This window comes from Schistocerca nitens, chromosome 6 (genome assembly GCF_023898315.1).
Source record: "Schistocerca nitens isolate TAMUIC-IGC-003100 chromosome 6, iqSchNite1.1, whole genome shotgun sequence".
NCBI classification, from domain to species: domain Eukaryota; kingdom Metazoa; phylum Arthropoda; class Insecta; order Orthoptera; family Acrididae; genus Schistocerca; species Schistocerca nitens.
Window position 1 is genome coordinate 471,900,097 of NC_064619.1, and position 21,098 is coordinate 471,921,194.

General features: G+C 42.7%; 1 protein-coding gene across 1 annotated transcript in view; it reads right to left on the reverse strand.

Annotated features, from left to right (window-relative positions):
- Positions 1 to 221: 221 nt before the first annotated feature.
- LOC126263056 (ejaculatory bulb-specific protein 3-like) overlaps positions 222 to 21,098 on the reverse strand; it is a 32,004-nt gene continuing 11,127 nt past the window's right edge. Inside the window, exons 2-3 of the mRNA XM_049960033.1 lie at positions 18,367 to 18,502; positions 222 to 578 (exon numbers count right to left, since the gene is read on the reverse strand). Of these exons, the coding sequence (XP_049815990.1) occupies positions 403 to 578; positions 18,367 to 18,502 (312 nt within the window). The 3' untranslated portion in view covers positions 222 to 402. The remainder of the gene's footprint in view (positions 579 to 18,366; positions 18,503 to 21,098) is intronic.

Consider the following 21,098-nt stretch of genomic DNA (forward strand, 5'->3'; position numbering starts at 1 on the left):
TGTTAGTAGCAAACTGAACACAGACAAAGGTCTGAATCATGTACTTCCTTGGATTGGAAGCACTTACGCTAACAAATAAGGAAAGAAACATCGAGTGAACACACATTTATGACTGAAGCCGTCAGACTAGTAGCGAATCAATCTGAACGGAACATCACAGATTTGAAGTTGTGATGTGTAAAATTGCCTGGCTCTTGGCTAAAATTGAAAACCATTACACATGAGATGCACATAGTTTATATTGCCATACAGAACTTCAGTTATAAAGTATACACTTATTAAAAGACAGGTTTTTGAGTGTACGACAGGAAAATTGTTCCAGAACTAAGCTGGTTGATATTAACACATGAATACGTCTTCCCAGAGATGAAAGCAGGCATGTTGCAGATCTGTAGGTGCGTGTCAGGCTGCGACTCTAATCTTGTCCAGTTGTTCGCCAGCGGGGTCATACTTGTCGAGGAACTGCTTGAAGAGTTCGGGGTGTTTGCGCGAGACGTGCCCAAAGTACTTAGTCATCGAATGCTTCTGTTTCTCGCTGCACTTGGCGCATCCCGTCGCGAGCATTTCGGGCAGCAGCTCTGTCAAGTACAAACAAAAACAAAGTCAGTTCAGTACAACAAGTAAAAGTGAAGCGGGGAACAGGCTGAAAGCGAGGAGAGTACTTGCACAGGGTAAACTCCAGCTGTAACAGAAACATTTAGGAGGTGGTTCAGGGGTATTTTCTGAGTGGCTTGGTATTCCTTACACAGTTATTATTCCGTTTCATTTAGTACCTACATTTCTTTCTATATCTGTACTCTATAAAAGTAACTTCATAAGAGTTCAGTGAAGGTGGTATGTGCCGTGCGTCTCGCTTGCAAATTTGTTCGCCCATGTTACTCGCTGTATAGAACAGTAGTTCCCACATTACTCCACGAGCTTGCATTAATTTGACACACCGATGTGAGTTCTGGAGTTTGGAAAGTAAGTGGTGTTGTTTATTAATTTGGCAGCCTTGTGCAGGACAATGATGCCAGAATTTTTCCATCACACTCAGTTTTCTCTGCACAGATACCCCTCCTGCCAACCTACTGCTAGATATTTACAATTTAATAGACTTGTAATACTACTGAAGGCTGTTGTAGTCTGTCCTAAGTAAGCACAGTAGTTTTTCTAGTAGCTTTAGTCAATTACGGTCGTACACATGTTATCTGTCCGTTAGGTGTATTGCATACCTATCGAGCGTTACCTCATAACGATCGCTTTCTTTGCGTAGGCGATCTGTGTCTCACTAGATTCCCCTAAAAATCGGATGTGATGAACTGTCTAGAAACGGAGTGAGGATTAATAATGGGCCTGGTAATCTAAGGAAAATTTTTGATTTGCATAGTTATACTAATGCCTGTTACTTAAAAGTAAAGAGTATTTCTAGCAGAATTGAAATAATCGTTTTCTAACTCAGGTTTCATTCGAAAATTGTTGATTTGTAACGTGAAACAGTGAGGATATTGTAGTAAAAATAAAGAAGGCAATAAATACTTATCATATATAGCGCTAGAAAACCCGATTTCCGCAAAAAAAAAATGTAAAATAAAAACCGGAAAACAAAAATACATCAAACATTGCTTCAATACTACATTGAACGTACATAAAACATGTGTTTCTTATTAACAAACAGCTTCGGCATTTCTCAATAATAACAGGAAACTTTTGTCTTCGATTTGATGAAGAACATTGTATTGAGTACAAAATAACAAAAATAACTAAATATATTTTTCTGCTTGTGCATCTACATTGTGCTTGCATCATATGTAACCACTGTGGTTGCATAAAGGCGCAGAAGTTACGCAATCAACTAATTTCATTACTTATAAAATATGATTTATATTCTGTAAGGATATCAAATCCACAATCAACTAATACTGAATGTTGTGCAGTTCTAATTATGTGGAAAACTAACAATCAAAGAAACAAAGAGAAGTCGTTGGCTCATAGTTCTCTGTTACACACTCATTTATGTTTCTTTTCCTACCAGTGCTACCATTACTACCACTTAACCTATCATTTACTACCTCATTTCATTTATGTACTGTACAAGAAATACTGGAACGTAGTTCTCTTAACGTAACTGTACTGTTTACTGTCAGCTGTGTAATCTGTGTGATGCAGTGGAATTTATATATGTATAACAAGATTGTTTGTAGGATGGCGAAGTAGAGGGAGAGAATTAACTTCGAAGCTGACGTTTCCTTATCGCAGCAGAAATATAAAGTTGAGAGAATACGAGACCTAGAAGAAGGTGCTTAGGTGCGATGCTGTGCGTGGTGCTATTTCATCGAAGCCGTGTTGAAAATGACAGGAAAGCAGTGGGTGAATGGCCCAGATATACTTCGTTATACGAGGCCTGTTCAGAAAGTAAGCTCCGATTGATTGCCAAATTGAAACCACAGTGAACATCAGAAATGTTTTACTTGTAACAATTAGATACACCTTTCAGCTACTTCTCTACGTAGTCGCCGTTCTGACTTAGACTTTTGTCATAGCGTTGTACCAACTTTTCAATAGCCTCATCATAGAAGGCAGCCGCCAGTGCTTTCCGCCAATTCTCCACGCTGGCCTACACCTCGTTGTCTGTGTCAAAATGTTGTCTTCAAAGACAGCGGTTCATGTGACCAGAGATGAAACTCAGGGGGAGACAATTGCGGACTGTATTGTGGGTAATCTCACATTTCCATTTGAAAACGATGCAGGAGCATCTTCATTGCCCCTGCAGAATGCGGCTGAGAATTGTCTTGAAGAAGAAACAGCACGACAGTTATGTAATGTTAGCTGCATAGCTTCAGGCGAAATTTCTCACCAGGCCCTCGTACTTGGCGGCAGACACTATTTTCTAGACATCTTTACGCACTCACTGCGAGCTCAGAAATGAGAAGAACGACGTGATGCTAACTGGGGTTATACTAGAGACACTACCCAACACATCTGTGCAAAGCTTTATCGGATTTTCATAGTCGTTTCCATTTCGCGACCGATCGGAGCTTACTTTCTGAACGCCCCTCGTATATGCGGAACTTACGTTGTAGGTAAAATACATAGACAAATAACAGAAGTCGTGCGGAAGTCATAGTGTGCTAAAGCTCAGGGATCAGATCAAGTCATTTGCTCCACACATAGTGTGTCGTACATGCGTGAAGCAATTAAGTATGTGCAGTGATGATAAATTGACATGTTTGAACTTAACTATTCCTATGGTACGGCGCGAACAGAAGAGTGACGTAGATGACTGGTACTTCTGTATGATGAAAGTATCGGGGTACAACAAAAGGAACATGAACAGCAAAGTCTTATATCTGAACTTAGACTCGGCGATTAGATCTTTCTGTCATGGTCTGCTGCTCCCCTCTTCGCCGACGTAAGTGGACACAATTGAATTCTCTGAACCGGAAATAAGCCGCGAAAGCACTGAATCTGACTACTTAGAATGTGGTACCGATAGTAACCCTACAGCTGTTACGCAAACAGAACTCAATATTTTGGTGAAAGACTTGGGACGGTCAAAAGAGGCAGCACGACTTCTGGGGTCACGTCTCAGTGAAAATAATTTGCTCGCACACCTAGTATCATATCCCGTAATCAGAATTCGTGATAAAGACCTTAGTAAATTATTTGTTGAAGATGATTTAAGATGTTCTCATAAACATCAGCCGATTAATCGTAATAGAGGGAGCTGAAAAGTATGACGGTAAGCACTGGATGGTATTTATAGATACTTCGAAGCGAAGTTTGAAAACACTATTCGCACATTTGGAAATGAGCTAGCGTTCCAGTTGCGTATTCATTACACGTAAAAGAGACATACAGTACCGCGAAAGCACTCATTCAAGATTAAAATGGAAAAAATTCAGAAACATCGTCCAGTACGCCTTAGATAAGTTCGTACCGACTAAGGTCCAAAGCGAGGGGAAAGATCCACCGTGGTATAACAATCATGTACGAAAGGTACTACGGAAACAAAGAAAGCTTCATCATAGGTTTAAGAGTAGTCGAATCATAGCTGATAAGGAAAAGCTGAACGAAGCGAAAAAGAGCGTAAAGAGAGCAATGAGAGAAGCATTCAACGAATTCGAACATAAAACATTGGCAAACAATCTAAACAAGAACCCTAAAAAGTTTTGGTCATATGTAAAATCGGTAAGCGGATCTAAATCCCCTATTCAGTCACTCGTTGACCACGATGGCACCGAAACAGAGGACGACCGAAGAAAGGCAGAAATACTGAATTCAGTGTTCCGAAACTGTTTCACTGCGGAAAATCGTAACACGGTCCCTGACTTCAGCCGTCGCACGGACGCCAAAATGGAAAATATTGAAATAAACGATATCGGAATTGAAAAACAACTGCTATCACTTAGTAGCGGAAAAGCATCCGGACCAGACGAGATACCCGTAAGATTCTACAGTGATTATGCTAAAGAACTTGCCCCCTTTCTATCAGCAATTTATCGTAGATCTCTGAAAGAACGTAAAGTACCTAGCGACTGGAAGAAAGCGCAGGTCGTTCCCATTTTCAAGAAGGGGCATAAATCAGATGCGAATAATTATAGGCCTATTTCGCTTACGTCAATCTGTTGTAGAATAATGGAACATGTTTTATGTTCTCGTATTATGACGTTCTTAGATAATACAAATCTCCTTCATCATAACCAACATGGATTCCGCAAACAGAGATCATGTGAAACTCAGCTCGCCCTATTTGTCCAAGAAATTCACAGTGCCGTAGACACTGGCGAGCAGATTGATGCCGTATTCCTGGACTTCAGGAAGGCATTTGATACGGTTCCGCACTTACGTTTAGTGAAAAAAATACGAGCTTACGGAATATCGGACCAGGTTTGTGATTGGATTCAGGATTTCCTAGAAGAAAGAACACAACATGTCATTCTTAACGGTTCAAAATCTGCAGATGTAGAGGTAATTTCGGGAGTACCGCAAGGAAGCGTGATAGGACCTTTATTGTTTACAATATACATAAATGACTTAGTTGACAACATCGGTAGCTCCGTGAGGCTATTTGCAGATGACACGGTTGTCTACAAGAAAGTAGCAACATCAGAAGACTCGTACGTACTCCAGGAAGACCTGCAGAGGATTAATGAATGGTGCGACAGCTGGCAGCTTTCCCTAAACGTAGATAAATGTAATATAATGCGCATACATAGGGGCAGAAATCCATTCCAGTACGATTATGCCATAGGTGGTAAATCATTGGAAGCGGTAACGACCGTAAAATACTTAGGAGTTACTATCCGGAGCGATCTGAAGTGGAATGATCACATAAAACAAATAGTGGGAAAAGCAGGCGCCAGGTTGAGATTCATAGGAAGAATTCTAAGAAAATGTGACTCATCGACGAAAGAAGTAGCTTACAAAACGCTTGTTCGTCCGATTCTTGAGTATTGCTCATCAGTATGGGACCCTTACCAGGTTGGATTAATAGAAGAGATAGACATGATCCAGCGAAAAGCAGCGCGATTCGTCATGGGGACATTTAGTCAGCGCGAGAGCGTTACGGAGATGCTGAACAAGCTCCAATGGCGGACACTTCAAGAAAGGCGTTACGCAATACGGAGAGGTTTATTATCGAAATTACGAGAGAGCACATTCCGGGAAGAGATGGGCAACATATTACTACCGCCCACATATATCTCGCGTAATGATCACAACGAAAAGATCCGAGAAATTAGAGCAAATACGGAGACTTACAAGCAGTCGTTCTTCCCACGCACAATTCGTGAATGGAACAGGGAAGGGGGGATCAGATAGTGGTACAATAAGTACCCTCCGCCACACACCGTAAGGTGGCTCGCGGAGTATAGATGTAGATGTAGATGTAGAAAATCACCAGTGACACATATGAAGTGACTTTAAAGTGATTCCCACTTTTCTCGGTCAGTAAACATACACCAAGATGCCTTGCTATATGTATGAATGGGACAGTAGAACATCTCATAAGACATAGATTATGAGAGAATGCCCTAAGAGGAAAAGCCTGATAGTCGGAACGATGAAAATTGTGAATGGACATTAGGTTAATCTAGGTAACATTTTATTGCCTCCACTGCAAATTAAACGCGGACTGATGAAGCAGTATGTGGTAGCACTGGAGAAAACAGGAAACTGTTTCCAATACCTGCGTAGCAAGTCCCAACTCGATAGGTTGGAAAGTACAAAAAAATTTAATTTTATGAACCAGTTGTACGTAGATTCCTGATGAACTCCTTTAAAGGCCAGTGACGGAAACAGCACAGCAAGCTTGGAGAAGTTTAAAAAATATTATACGTCGTTTCCAAGGCCAGAATAAGCATCCTGATTACAAGGAAATATTTTAAGGTATACCACAGTCTTTGAAACAGTGGGGATACAAAGTCTCCATAAAACTACTTTTTTTCTAGTATCATTCCTAGACAGTTTTCAGGACAGTCTGGCTGCTGCATCAGAGAAACAAGGTGAACGTGTCAATTAAGAATTTAAGGCCGTGGAAAGGTCACTGGGAAATAAACAGGATGACGGACAACTATTGGTATATCACAAGTGAAGGAAAAGTGACACACAAAATGAATGGCACAAATTTGTTCATTCACAGGCAAACGTAAACGGAAATTATGCCGCCAGTTGTTAAGTGTCCAGATCACCAAATTTGCTTCTTCTAATTCATACCCTACTTTGTTTACCATTTTATGATACCATTTCACCTCTATCTTCCTGTAATTGCCTCCAGATTTCATTAGGTACAGACAATGACCATGCTGATGGTGATGGTGCATAAACCTGACGTGTAAAAAGAAACAGGGTCCAGCTCAATGCAATAGACTTCGTCAGAAATTCATACTTTCATTTAAAGCCCAGATGAAAAGTCAAAATTCGTCGGACTGTGGCATTGACCGATTCTGTCTAGGGTTTGTTTTCCGGTAGCATTAGTTGTTTAGTCTGATAAGCAGCGGTGTGGACAGGTTTAGTGATGAAGAGTTGACGGACATCCAGCTCGTGTTTGGATTAACTTAATGCTGTGGAAGTGCATCACAACGATGTGTGCTGAGTTGTGCCCGCGGCAGTGGCAACCGCATCACAGCACTGTAGCATCAGAGACTTATTTAAATACTCTGCCCCTTGTATTGTACGTTTTCGTGACTGAATATTACAGGCTTGATGGGCTCTGACAGCGGATGACCGACGTGAATGCCTTTGCTAACAGCACATCAGCTGCATCGCCCCTCCTGGGCTCATGACCACATCGGTTGGACCCTCGATGACTGGAAAACCGTGATCTGGGAAGACGATTCCTGAGTTCAGTTGGTAAGACGTGCAGACCTCACGAAACCATGCACACAAGTTGTCAATAAGGCACTGTGCAAGCTGCTGTTAGCTTGATAATGGTATGGGCTGTCCGACTGGCTCCTCTGGTGTAACAGAAACGATCATCGACTGAAAATGGATGTGTTCGTCTACTTGGAGACCATGTTCCCAAAAAACGATGGAATTTTTATCGATGACAATGCTCCATGTCACCGGGCCACAGTTGTTCGAGACTGGTTTCAATAACGTTCTGGACAATTGGAGCGAATGATTTCTCTACCCAGATCGCCCGACATGAATCCCATAGAACATTAATGGGACATAATCGAGAGGCTAGTTGGTGCACGAGGGCCTGCACCCGCAACACTTCTGCAATTATGGACGGCTACAGAGGCAGCATAGCTCATTATTTCTGCAGGGGCTTTCAACGACCTGTTATGACTTTTATGATCTCAGTTTACGCTAAAGGAGTATGTAATATCATCTGGTATACAATATGTTTTCACAAACGCGACTATTACAATGAATCGCCAAAGAAACTGGTATAGGCATGTGTATTCATATGCAGAGATATGTAAACAGGTAGAATATGGCGCTGTCGTCTGCAACGCCTATATAAAACAGCAAGTGTCTGGCACAGTTGTTTGATCGGTTACTGCTACTACAACGGCAGTTGGAGGGCTTTGTCCATAATGCGCCAAACGTTCTCAATTGTAGATAGATACGCTGGCCAAGACAGGGTTTGGCAAGCAAGAATACAAGCAGTCTCGCCATGTACGGGAGGGCCAACGAAAACGGAAGACGCTATGCTGTAAGGGTGCAGCGGATGACAACCAAAGGCGTCCTCCTGGTTGTCGGCCAACATGGTGGGTGAGAATCAGGCTGCTATCCCACTGATGTCTGGGGCATCACCAGACACGACTTCCTTAGTCATCAGGGGACTCATCACTGAAGACAATACTACTTCAGTCAATGAGATTCCATGCCGAATAGAAGTGCAAACGTGCCTCTCGGTATATAGAGGTCAATGATAGTAGTGGCGCCGTCAGCTCTCTCCCCTTTCTGTGAGCCACCTATTAATCGTCCCTGTGGTCAATGCAGCGCCAGTTGCACGTCGAATCGACGATATTCACGAATTTGGTAGTCTGAGTACCTCTCTGACAACTCCTCGGTCCTCAAGTTCTGTCGTCTACCTAGTCCACCGCGTCCATCTTGACACTGTCTTTGGCCATGGTTCGCCCATTCCTGCTCTTATTCAAATATTCCGGTACTCCAATCGGCTTCTTTGAGCCGATCCACACATACGCTCTCAAATGCTGTCATCTTTGTACATTGTCCAGGCACCTGTATGCGAATCATAGTTACAGTCCAACTTGGTTCATGGAGAGAAATTCGTGAAGACTTTATGCCGTGGTATCGACATATCCTGGCTGCTGTGCGGTGAAACTGCGCTGTAGTGTGACACATTCATCCATCGGGCGCCAAAGTTTCCAATTTTGCGCTTCCCGTCATGCCTGTATGAATATCCATTTGAGACGAGCAGGTGCGTCGTTTCTTAGAGTGTACTTGGAAATAAACACTCAGATTCGTCCGAAAGGTAGCTATAACAAAGACCGACAACAAAGACACTAACCTACAGTTCGCCGCAGAATAGACTCGTAAATTATGTACGGAAATTATTTTGAGACAGACGAATGTTTCGTACAGAAATGCTCGTATCTAAAAGAAATATACGTCAGTGCCAACGTAATCTGAATCATCACAAATACACATATAAACCAGTGAATACAATTCATAAATGAATTGGCAGTGTGTGTCGTATATTGCACATGAGTTATACTTTGTTGTGAACACAAAATCGATGTACTGATCTGAATTGTGAGATGAATAAAGGTAAATTACTAGTCACGCTATGACCTGTAATTGTACAGCCTCTAAAATTAACAGTGAGGTTACATTCCAGGTAAGTTTGAGTACACTTATGTATCAAATGTAGCTTCTTAGGGAAGAACTGAGGAACCAGATTTTCCTCAAGTTGAAGTATATACATAATTTAATATTCTGAGGCTTTGACCCGTTTAAGCCACACTCAAATGGCTACTAATAAATAGTAAATGAATGATCAAATAAAATAATTCAACAAATAAACTAAACAAAACAGTATTAACAGTTAAACGACTTTGTGATAACAAGAAATACCAGAAAATTAAAGGTACTGAAAATGAAAGCAAGTTTAATCATATACAGAGTTCCAAAACGAAAAATGTATGACGTCGAAAACTAAATTCATGAGGCGATCACTGCTGTTATGAGTTACTGACCGTATTTAACCCGCCATCGAAGCGCGAGAGGAGGTCTTCATCTGAATTATGAATTGAGCTCCACTAGTCAAACTGCGTACTACAAAACAAGGCCACAAGCATCACATTCTGGTAGGTAAGTCACAAGAGGAGAATGGTATGTATGAAAAGGCAATACCGTTTGACGACGGAGACTTGATAGCTTCTTTGAAACGAGAACCATGGAACTGGGCCATGGGATACAAAGAAGACCGACTGTGCAAGCCTGGCGAACTGGGTAGTTGTATAGCAGAAGTGGCTTTCCAGCGTGAGTGTGTTTCTTATTCGAAAACAATGTATTTCATTGGAGACTAACTACACTGACGGAAAAAAACGCAACGCCCAAAAGAGCTGTGCCACATAAACGAGAGCTGGTAGTCGTGTTACTGTGTTACTATCAGCTGAAAGATAATGTCTATTAAAATTAAGTGCCAGTCGCACAAGAGTGGTGCTAGTAACCCCACTATGAGCGTGCGAATCAAGTTTGCTATATACACGCTTTAACTGTCGTGTGTTAGTCTAGAATGTCTTTAAAGCGACTAAGATGCCATTGTCAGTACCTCATTGAGTTTGAACGAGGTCGTGTACTAGGGTTACAAGAAGCTGAATACTGCTTCTGAGCTATTTCAAAACGACTTGGCAGGAATTTACCCACTGTACGTAACTGTCGGCAAAGATGGTCACGAAAATGTACGGTCGCAAGAGAACCGGGCTCCGGGCGGCCATGTGGCCCTACCGGGAGGAAAGACCATCGTATTCGGCGTATGGCTCTGGCGCATCGTACTGCACATGCAGCAGCAATTTGAGCAACACATGGCACCACAGTGACATAACCAACCTTTACAAATCCCTTACTTCATTGACAGCACCTAGCCAGACGCCATGTAGCGGGCATTCCACTGACCCCAAATCATCACCACTTACATCTTCACTAGTTTGAAGCAAGAGCTCATTGGAGGGTGGGGTGGCGGTCTGTTGTGTTTTCTGATGAAACCTGGTTCTGCCTCGGTGTCAGTGAAGGCCGTGTGTTGGTTAGAAGGAGGCGTTGAGGGCCTGAAACCAGCCTGCAAGACGCACTGGACCTGCTCCTGGACCTATGGTCTAGGGTGCAATTTCGTATTACACCAGGAGCACTCACGTGGCTATCCCACGCACCTTGACTTCAAAACTATACGTCAGTCTTGTGATTCGACTTATTGTGGTGCCATGCAGTATTCCAGTGGATGTTTTCCAACAGGATAACACTCGGTCACATATCGCTGTTGTAACCCAACATGCTATACAGAGTGTCGACGTGTTGCCTTATCCTGCTCGATCACCAGATTTGTCTAACGTCATCGGACAACTACTCCAGCGTAATCTACGAACAGCATTCACCATCCCTGTATGGACCGACCAAGTGCAACAGGCACGGAACTCCATCCAAGAAAGTGACATCCGGCAACTGTGCAACAGAATGCATGGACGTTTGCTTGCTTGCGTTCAATGCTGTGGTCACGCCGGTTAATAACGAACGACCATTTCACATTTTCAGTGGCTTATCCCGCTCTTAAATTAACCTGTGGCCTTACAATGTTAATCATTTACATGTATTACCTAGACAAATGTATTCCTGACGTTTCATTACTCTACATTAATTAAGTTTTAGGTGTTGCGATTATTTTCTGTATTATCAAGCAACAACACATAAAAGTTTGTCTAAATCATTCCGTTTTTCGCCATGGCATGATCCACATAGCAATGTGGAGAGATCAGTGCGTACAGTTGTAATAGCGTAATATCGAGCAATCGGAGATGTGAGCAACTCTATCTGAAACGAGGAATGTGCCATCACCATACAAAGTACATTAAAATAAACACAGCTGACAAAAACTTAATCACCTGCAGGAGACACCACGCTAGTATCTTTCAAAGCCGCTTCTAAGATCGGTAGTAATTCGGTGAGGAAGAGGAGCGATAGGTTACCTCAGATAATGTTCACTACTTCCAGTCGAAGTTCCTTACAGCAGCAAACACTTACTGTAGGCTGGTTTAAAGAAATTGGACGTGCGACAGAGGACCTGATTGTTTATCAGACCGATATGAGTGCAGCTATGTTAATGCAAATGTTGTCATCTTGGGAGAAGAAAGTATCCACAGCATAACTGTAACATAATTGGACTGTTACAGATAGTTATGCGATCTTTATACTGTCCGAAAATATCTGTTTTTCCTTAACCCCGCTGGGAGAATAGAATATATAGTGACTGCGCCATTTTCTCTTGTGTGAAACAACTCAGGCGAGTCGGCATCTTGCGTGGCAGGAGTGGCTTCTTCGGAGAACACATAGCTTTTGTCCTAAGCTTCTCAACGTACATAGCCTGCCGGTGTGGCCGAGCGGTTCTAGGCGCTACAGTCTGGAACCGCGCGACCGCTACGGTCGCAGGTACGAATCCTGCCTCGGGCATGGATGTGTGTGATGTCCCTAGGTTAGTTAAGTTTAAGTAGTTCTAAGTTCTAGGGGACTGATGACCTCAGAAGTTAAGTCCCATAGTGCTCAGAGCCATTTGAACCATTTCAACGTATATGATGCCTGCGAACACTCTTGTTTATCGGCAGGACGGAGCGCGACCTTTAATATCAGGAAAGTCCGGTGAATGCCGGAAGTGTTTGCAAGCGGAACGAATCTGCACTTCCTGAAGGGCACTAAAGTATGCGACCCCGCCATATAATGCTTCAACAGTATGAGAACTTTTCATATTCTTGGAGCTCCAGCAGCCACTCCATCCAGTTATGGTTTACCCAGTGAGCGTCGAGATAGCAACCGGTGTGCCAGCCTTTAGACAGCTGAGAAATCGCAGCGGCTGCTATTCAAGAATCTTAGCAGTTTCTGCCCTGCGACCTGTGCTAGAAAGAAAAGTCCTGGGTTGTCAGGTTGGTAATCATGATAGACGGTTCCCTCTAGGGCGCTGTGTTCTGGAATCAGTAAGTAAGGTGGCAGAGAGGGCGGAGAGCGGCGCGTGAGTCCGCGAAAACCGATTTCCGAGAAGTTGGCCTGCAGCCTGTGATTAAGTGTCCTTTTATATCTGAGCAACTCGCAATTTGCGTGTCCTTTAAATCGCAGCTAGTTTTACGTTTGTATTAATTAAAAGTTGGTCTTTAGAGTTGACCAGTTTTCTTTAGTTGCATTTGCTCAGACCTATTGGAGTGTCACCTGCACGTCCGCTGGTAGTCTTCCTTATTACTGCTTTCAATTGCTCGTAAACAGCTGGTGTATAATATGGTCTGACTAATCGATCTTCTTTGTGAAGAGTGTTTTTAGTATGGTGTTGCACAAGTTCACCCCTCTTTTAGCATTTTAATGGATAGTTAAGACTCCAAGATTTTTAGTTTCAAATTAGTTTATTCTTACTCTACCTTTCTTATAATAAATTCTATTTTTTAATATTATTGACAGATTATATTGCACACTCTGCATCAACGAAATAAACTGGATTAGTTAAAAGTGATGCATTTAACTTATTTCTTTCAACTTCATGACTTTGAACAAACGACCATTCATTATTGGAAATTTGATGAAGATGTGCAGTCACAGTGGCCTGTTTTAATCGGTGTCTTCATTGTGCCAGCAATCCTTTGCAGTATAGGTGTCCCCACTGAGACTAATTTTCAGTAGAGATATCTGAATGTTCTAATATGTATGTATAAATAATTTTTTTGAAGGCGTGAAACTGTTGGGCAAGTTTTCCTTTTCTTTACCTGAGTTCATGAATGTGGGGTTCAGGCTGTAGGAATGCTAATGAACTCCAGAACGTCTCACAGCAAAACAAAACTAATGTAAATATAGATAAATGTCGAAAGAGATGACATTTCATGATCAATATGAAGATCTAGAACATAGGGGAACCCAAAATCACCGACGATGTTGAAATAAACATCATGGTGTATACTTTCGGTAACCTGAATGACTGGGCCAAGTAACTGAATGGAAAACACCACCATAACAGTACCACCTCCGGCCTGAATGACATCCACCATATGCTGCGGCCTAATCGTCTAATTACACCGTCGGTGTACACAGCACCTTGCACCATCTGGAAACAAGCAACATCCAGCCAGATACTGTCCAGCTATTGTAGTGTTTGGACCACTGGCGACGTACAGCCTAATGTTCCGCTGAACGGAACGGCATATTACAAAGTAGGAGACTACAAATGTCCATTGTAAGCAATTTCCTCGCAATACTCTCTCTCGGAAGCTGAGATGGAACTGCGTTCATTGACAACAATACTTTCTGTCGGGTTTAAAACAGATAGTTACTAGCAAGATGTGACACTTATTTCGGGTTACCATCAGTTAACATTTTTTACAATTACTGTCCTCGCCAAGGGGTACTTCATTCCTTGTAGACAAGTAGGTCAGTCCGTGATGATACATAAGTGTATCAGACAACTTCATTCGAACTGTGGTCATGGGGACTTGCAAACACAATAGCTCCTTTCTGTCCTTCGGTCATGCGTGGACGTCAGCCCATGACGCTGTGCTGATACCGTGTAACTGGCTGTCACTTACGCAGCAGCCTGCTTCCCGACTTGTGCCGGAGGTCGAGAGTCCGATGGCAGCCTCTGTTACTACATCTTCACCATCTACAGCGCTCCAAAACGGCCAGAGGGCTCTTTTAAGAGGGTTGCGAGACCGTGAAATCAAATAGCATTAACATCAATGAGCTCAGATAAAGAATATTTTTACAAGGCATAATATACGGTTGTGGTCATGACCTTTTGTATTCATTATATTTCATTTTAAGACGTTGACCACGTCGTGCATTTGTGTGTGCGTGTGTGTGCACGCACGCGCGCCCGCGCGCTTTGTGTGTGTGTGTGTGTGTGTGTGTGTTTTAATTATTAGGTTGCTGCGTAAGTTCGTAGATATTTTGTTCCGGTTAATATGGATTTATTTATCAACTGACATTTTTATTTATTGCTACTTCAGTTCACAAGTTACCACTTTCTCATTTGGAGAGACAGTGAGTGGAGTTGTAGACACTAGAAAATTGTGTGCCAAGTGGAGAAATCTGTGTGAGTTCGGTAGAGGGGCGACAGCAGCGGAGGGCGACAGAAACATTTGTGCCGTGTACGGGGATAATGACACTGGACGGAGCACGACAGGAAAGTGATTTTCTCGTTTTAAGGAGGACAGTTTTGTCATTCGTGATTCTTCATGTTCAGGAAGACCAGTGGGGTTTGACGAAGATCGTTTAAACGCCTTAACCCACAATGATCTATGTCAGTGTGATGACGTATGACTATCCACTTGTGCGACATTTGCAGACAATGGGGATGGTTACAAAATCGGTTGTACTGGTACCGCATGCTCTGTCCAGTATCGTTACTGGTGACCAGGAATTGTGTCTTTATACTAACAGAAGAAAAATAAAGGAATGGCTGAGCCAAAACCACCGCTACGGTTGCAGGTTCGAGTCCTGCCTCGCGCATGCATGTGTGTGATGTACTTAGGTTAGTTAGGTTTAAGTAGTTCTAAGTTCTAGTGGACTGATGACCTCAGAAGTTAAGTTCCATAGTGCTCAGAACCATTTGAACTACTTTGGAGTCAAAACAAACCAGCAACTGCCCGTACAAACACCTACGCACATCCACAAAATATCATGTTGCTCGTCAGCTGGAACAGCGATAGTGTGGTGAGCTACGAATTGCTTCCTCGAGGTGCAACCATCACTGCCGACATTTATTGTCAACAACTGGAACGGCTTGCAGGCGCAATCCAAGAACAACGGGCAGGAAAGCTGCGTAACTGAGATGCTAATTCACGCTAACGCCAGTTCTGCTAGACGACAAAAAACACTATACAGGAGCGGAGTTGCGAAGTTGTTCCACCCACATTATTCACCTGTCCTTCCACCCTCCGATTTTCCCCTTTTCCGCTTTCTATCAAACAGCCTTCAAGGAACTTCGTTTCCGGATGAAAATGCGCTCCGAATATGGCTCAACGTGTTCTTCGCCTCAAAACCACGCGAGTACTACAGTAGCAAAATCGAAAATTACTCCAACGTTTGGATCCTGTTGTAAATAGTGAAGGAGAATTTTATTATTATTGTTGATTGAAGTCTCTGTTATGTCAGTCTATTGGGTTTATTAACTTATAGAAAAACGCTACGAACCTACGCACCGACTCAATATTTCAAGACTTTTCCTGTCGGCACCTATCTGCTTCTTGGGAAGAAATAAGCGTACCCCAGCCGTCTGCGTGTACTGTTAGACATGTGAAAGAGAACGAAAGTTCTCTAAATGTTTGCTGATAGTGTGACTAATGTGGGAGTTGGGTACCAACTGGTATTCTCCTAATGTGATGTGGAAACCGCCTAAAAACCACACCCAGGCTGGCTGGTAGACCGACCTTCGACATTAATCCGCCGGTGGGTTCGTTGCGGGTTCGGCGCACCTCCCCGCCACGCAACTGGTGCTTTAACACCCGTGCTGGAATACGAGATATTATAAGTGTTAATCTTTCGGCATTGCTGTGTCGATCGTAACATGCTGCCAAACGGAAGTACATAACCGATGTTTTATCTGGTGTTGATTGATAACGCCCAAGGTTCGGAATTATATAGCAGTTGCAAATGAAAAATATCAGCTAGGAAAATGATCCGCAGCATTGATACGTATTTTGTATAATTTAGAGAATTAATTACATACAGGTCACGTAATACAAGGTGACACAAAAGAAGAAATTTTGGAACGTGTTGCGGCAACACTACGTCGTAGGTGACACCGAATGACATATAGAATGCTGCTTGCATTGCCTTCCCATTAAGTAAACTGTAAATATGGAACAACGTAACGTTGTGCAAAGTGCCTTTGCGGTAAACGCCTACTACAGGAATGGAAGGGTGGAGGACGCGCGTCGAAAATTTCGGCGTCATTTCAACATTGGACGGCGTGGTCGTGTTGCCTCAGCTAACACAATGAACAGTTGTGTCCGCAGTCTTGATGCAATGGGTTCTGCCCTGAAGAAGATATTTGCAGGGAGATCCAGAACCAGTTGTACGTTAGACAATATCAAGGCTCTGCCAACTGCTTTCGCAAGAAGCCCACAACTCTTTGTTCGAAGTCAACATTTGCAGCCTTCGCGTGTTGAACGAATATCGAAAGTGGATTCAAAGTTCCATCCGTAAGAGCTGCAGATCGATTAGCAAATTCAACATAACGATCTGCTAATGCGTAGACAATACGGTGACAGCATGTTAGCCGGCCGGAGTGGCCGAGCGGTTCTAGGCGCTGCAGCCTGGAACCGCGCGACCGCTACGGTCGCAGGTACGAATCCTGCCTCGGGCATGGATATGTGTGATGTCGTTAGGTTAGTTAGGTTTAAGTAGTTCTAAGTTCTAGGGGACTGATGACCACAGCAGTTAGGTCCCATAGTGCTCAGAGCCCTTTGAACCATTTGAACCAAAGCATGTTAGCAAAAATGCACGACGACGACAACCTCAGCAGCTACGTGAGTGGACAGAATTTCCGCTATTGGTCCAACCAAAATCCATGTTATCAACATGAGCGTCCATTTTCACAGCAGCGATGTTAGTGTATGGTGTGCCATATCATACAGTGGCTTTATAAGTCGCAACCTTTTTGAAGATGATGATGGTTGCACAATACCTGTAGCGACTGTTCGATACGTCGCCATGATGGTAAGTTCTGTAGCACAGTAACTGCCTCATTTTGCTACCAACAGTTGGTTTCAAGATAACAGAGCAAAGGAAAATGCGGCACGGATATCGATGGGAGTTGTGCGACGTTTGTTTGGTGACCGTGCCATTTCAACTCACGGTGACATTGCACGGTCCCCAAGACCGCCTAGCCTGAGAGCGCGTGAATTTTTCTTGTGGAAGGAACTTAAGAGCGCGGATAACCGTTCTCGACTTGCTAACACTGAAGAACTGAAAGCAACAATAGGAGAGGAAATCTCCGGGATTTCTATTTAAATGTTAGGTCGAGCCATACATAATGTTCCTATCGGGCTGCAGGAATGTGATATTCAAGAAATGAAAATGCTTGTGTAGACTGCGGTATTTCAGAAATAAAAATGCTTGTGACATTCTATAATGGCACACTCTATACTACACTTTAACATAAATAAATATGTGTCAAGTAACTGTGCTCATCCATTAACCTTCATTCCAAAATATCCCGTTCTTTGGAGTCACCCTGCATTTCACAAATGAGGCTTTTTTTTTATCTGGCGACATCAGTTTCCTCACGTTACTGGGCACCGATAGACGCAAGTTTCCCTTGCAAGAATCTTCCGCATGATCGGCACGGAACTCTTACTGGATTATAATGATGCCTAATCCATCTATGAACACCCAGATGTAAATTTTCTATGGCGTCTGTGAATCATTTTTCTCAAATGCTGGGATTTTTTAAATTGGTCACAGCCAGTCCTTCGCAACTGGCGTACAGGTCTATCTGGTGCTTTGGTTGATCACTTCACTAACGGAATGTTGATCTGTCACTTTCTTTAGCACTGGACGTGTCTGTCGGCTGCCAAGCGACCAGGTGTATGTTCTCAGCAGCCCTGGTGTAGGAGGTGGAGATATATTTGAATCATAAAATGTACACTACAGCTAAAAGAGATTTGATGCTACAGAATGTAAGGTAAAGACTATAACATAACGTCCTTGCGATGGGTTTGTTCTTACCTTTGACATGCTTGTTTGCGGGGTCGCATACGTCGTCAGTGGCGCTCACCAGGCATTTCATTATGGACTGGACCAAGGTGTCATCCTGGATGATGGTGTCTACGTCCACGTTGTCGTAGGCTGTCTGGTACACGTCCTGCAGAACAGAATAAAAAGGCATAAATCTAATTAGCGGCTTGTCTACAGCACTCTACGTCTAGCAACTCGTTATTACTGCAAGAACCACTGAGTATAAATCACAGAATCCAAATACAGTCACTGAGTGGTATTCGGAACTAGGAAAGCCAATCGATTATTCTCAAATATCTTAAAAATATATGAACAAAAGAGAATGTCCTCATTGTTTAGAGAGCTTATACAGAATCTCTCGGGAAAACTTATAAAGCGCCTACAGTTTAAATAAACGTTAAGTGAATGCGGAGATACGACTGGAAAACAAAGAAGACCACTTAAGGCGAATTAAATTTTACATTGACATTTTATGTCGGGAAAATGGAAGTTGTGGACAAGTACAGGGTGGTTCAAATACAAGTGGCCCGGATTAGTGGATACGATTGGATGTAAACTATGCAGATACCCACATCTAGTAGGAGAAAAAGACCTACGCCTGACAGGTTGTTAGCGGAGGTCAGCGTGGCCGCTGCCATAGCTGGCCACCCAAGTCACCTAATCTGTCAGTGTGCGATTACTTTGTATGAGGAGCTCTCAAGTTTAAGATGTATCGGATCAACCTTCATAGAGAACTGCAGCAGAACATTTCGAGGAGACTGCAGGAATTTCGACAGTCCATCTTCGATCTGCCTTCTTCAACTTAATTACCAGGGCCCAAAAGTGGCAACAGATGTATGGTGGTCACTTTCAACATCTGCTATACTCAACTTAGGTCTGTATTTGCTTTCCTCTGCTGTGTTTCTTTCTACTCTGGAACTCTGTTCTCCGGGTCACTTTTAATTACCCCATCCCGCATGATGCAGACAGTTTGTCGTACTTGTAAGACATCAAGCCTAATAAAAGTACTTCCTATATTGAAATTTTAAACATTTTGTTGGCTGTGATCCACCAACCATACCCTATTTAATTACAAGACATATATACAGCCATTTCCGCTGCACAAAATTTTGTCAGTTGACCACGGTTCCGATAGCACTAAGGCAATCTTTATCGGAATAAAAAGTTACATGGAATATATGTAATTGCACCATGGTTTAAAACGTCTGAGCATGTAACTTTTTATTCTGATGAAGACTGCCTTAGTGCAATCGAACCGGTGATGAACTGACAAAATTTTGTGCAACCGAAGTGGCTGTATGTACGTCATGTAATGATTTCCTATATGCAAAGGTAAATGTTCGATATTTTGCACTAGAAGCCGTCAGAGCAATAAGTGAAGCTGGACAAGTACAGTTGGGTGATTAATTTTCCCAAACACACTCATAGTATCGCCACCTCAACTAACAACGCTAAAATACTGTATTTTATGGGGACAAAATAAAACTTCTTGCCACTGAAGGCTTATCGAACTGGTAAAAAGGTTTGCTATTTCGCTGGCAGAAGTGAGAAAGTTTCAACAGTGCTACACGAGGTTCCTGAGATTTGCGTATAGACGCTAAAAAGAGAACATCACAAGGTAAGAGTGACATCAGGTCTAAGAGAGACAGTTTTGTGATAGTTGTAATGGACAAGAATGAGAAGAACAACACCCAGTACCTACTTAGCTAATTCACACATACCGAACTCAGTTGAGATCCGACATCAAGGAAGATGAGAATATAGTATCCATAATGGTATACCAGACCAACGCCACTGGACGTCTGAAGTTGGATATGTAAAAATTATCATAATCTTTCAAAGCCAATGCCTACCTCTTAAGAGTACGTAGCATAATGGCGACAAAAAACTAAAAGGGAGGAGGAGGTCGCCATCTTTCCATGCCTGGGCATATGTCTCAAATGTTGTCCACCGAGAGAGCATACAGCAGATCCATTGAAGCAAAGAACAGTCAGCTTGAAGATGGATGGAAGTTTTAGTTAGGTAGCAACTTACATTCAAGAGAGGAGGTAGGAGGTCTTGTTGGGTCTACAAAGCTGGAAATTTTGCACGTGAGCTGTGAAGTATTTTGTTATGCAGACCAAAGGCTTTTCTACCACTCGCCATGTGTTTATTAATTAATTTGCGGTCAATTTCGGAGCAACTACTGCTTCATATTCGAGCACTTTCGCACTGGTATCTTTGTGATACAACGCCGCAAGTACATCCTGTTAATTTACCCTTGCATTCTACTCGCAGTAACTCAACGATTGATACCGAAACTCACTGTCTTCGCTTTCAGCATAAGGTTGCCGACGGCGTTTGCTTAGCAGCCCATTGAGGCATAACGTAAAAGTAATCGCCTAGGCAACTCAATGCTCTATAAAGTCTCAACAGCCTAGGAACACGCTCATGACAATGACTCAATGGGAACAATAAAACAGAACATAAGTGGTACTGTCACAGAATCTCATTTTTAACACTACTCTGTATTAGGATAAAAAAAAAAAAACAGGAACATCTTTAGTGAAGAAGTTGAACTTCCACCCAAGAATACCCGTGCCTATGTAGAAGTTAGCAGATGTGCATGTAAAGTTCACGGAGCCATCATTGTATAACAGGATGCCATACGACTCTTCATAAAAGACTAGTGTCAGTATCCTTGCGATAAATTCATGATGAGGCTGTCATTGTTTCTTCAGGCT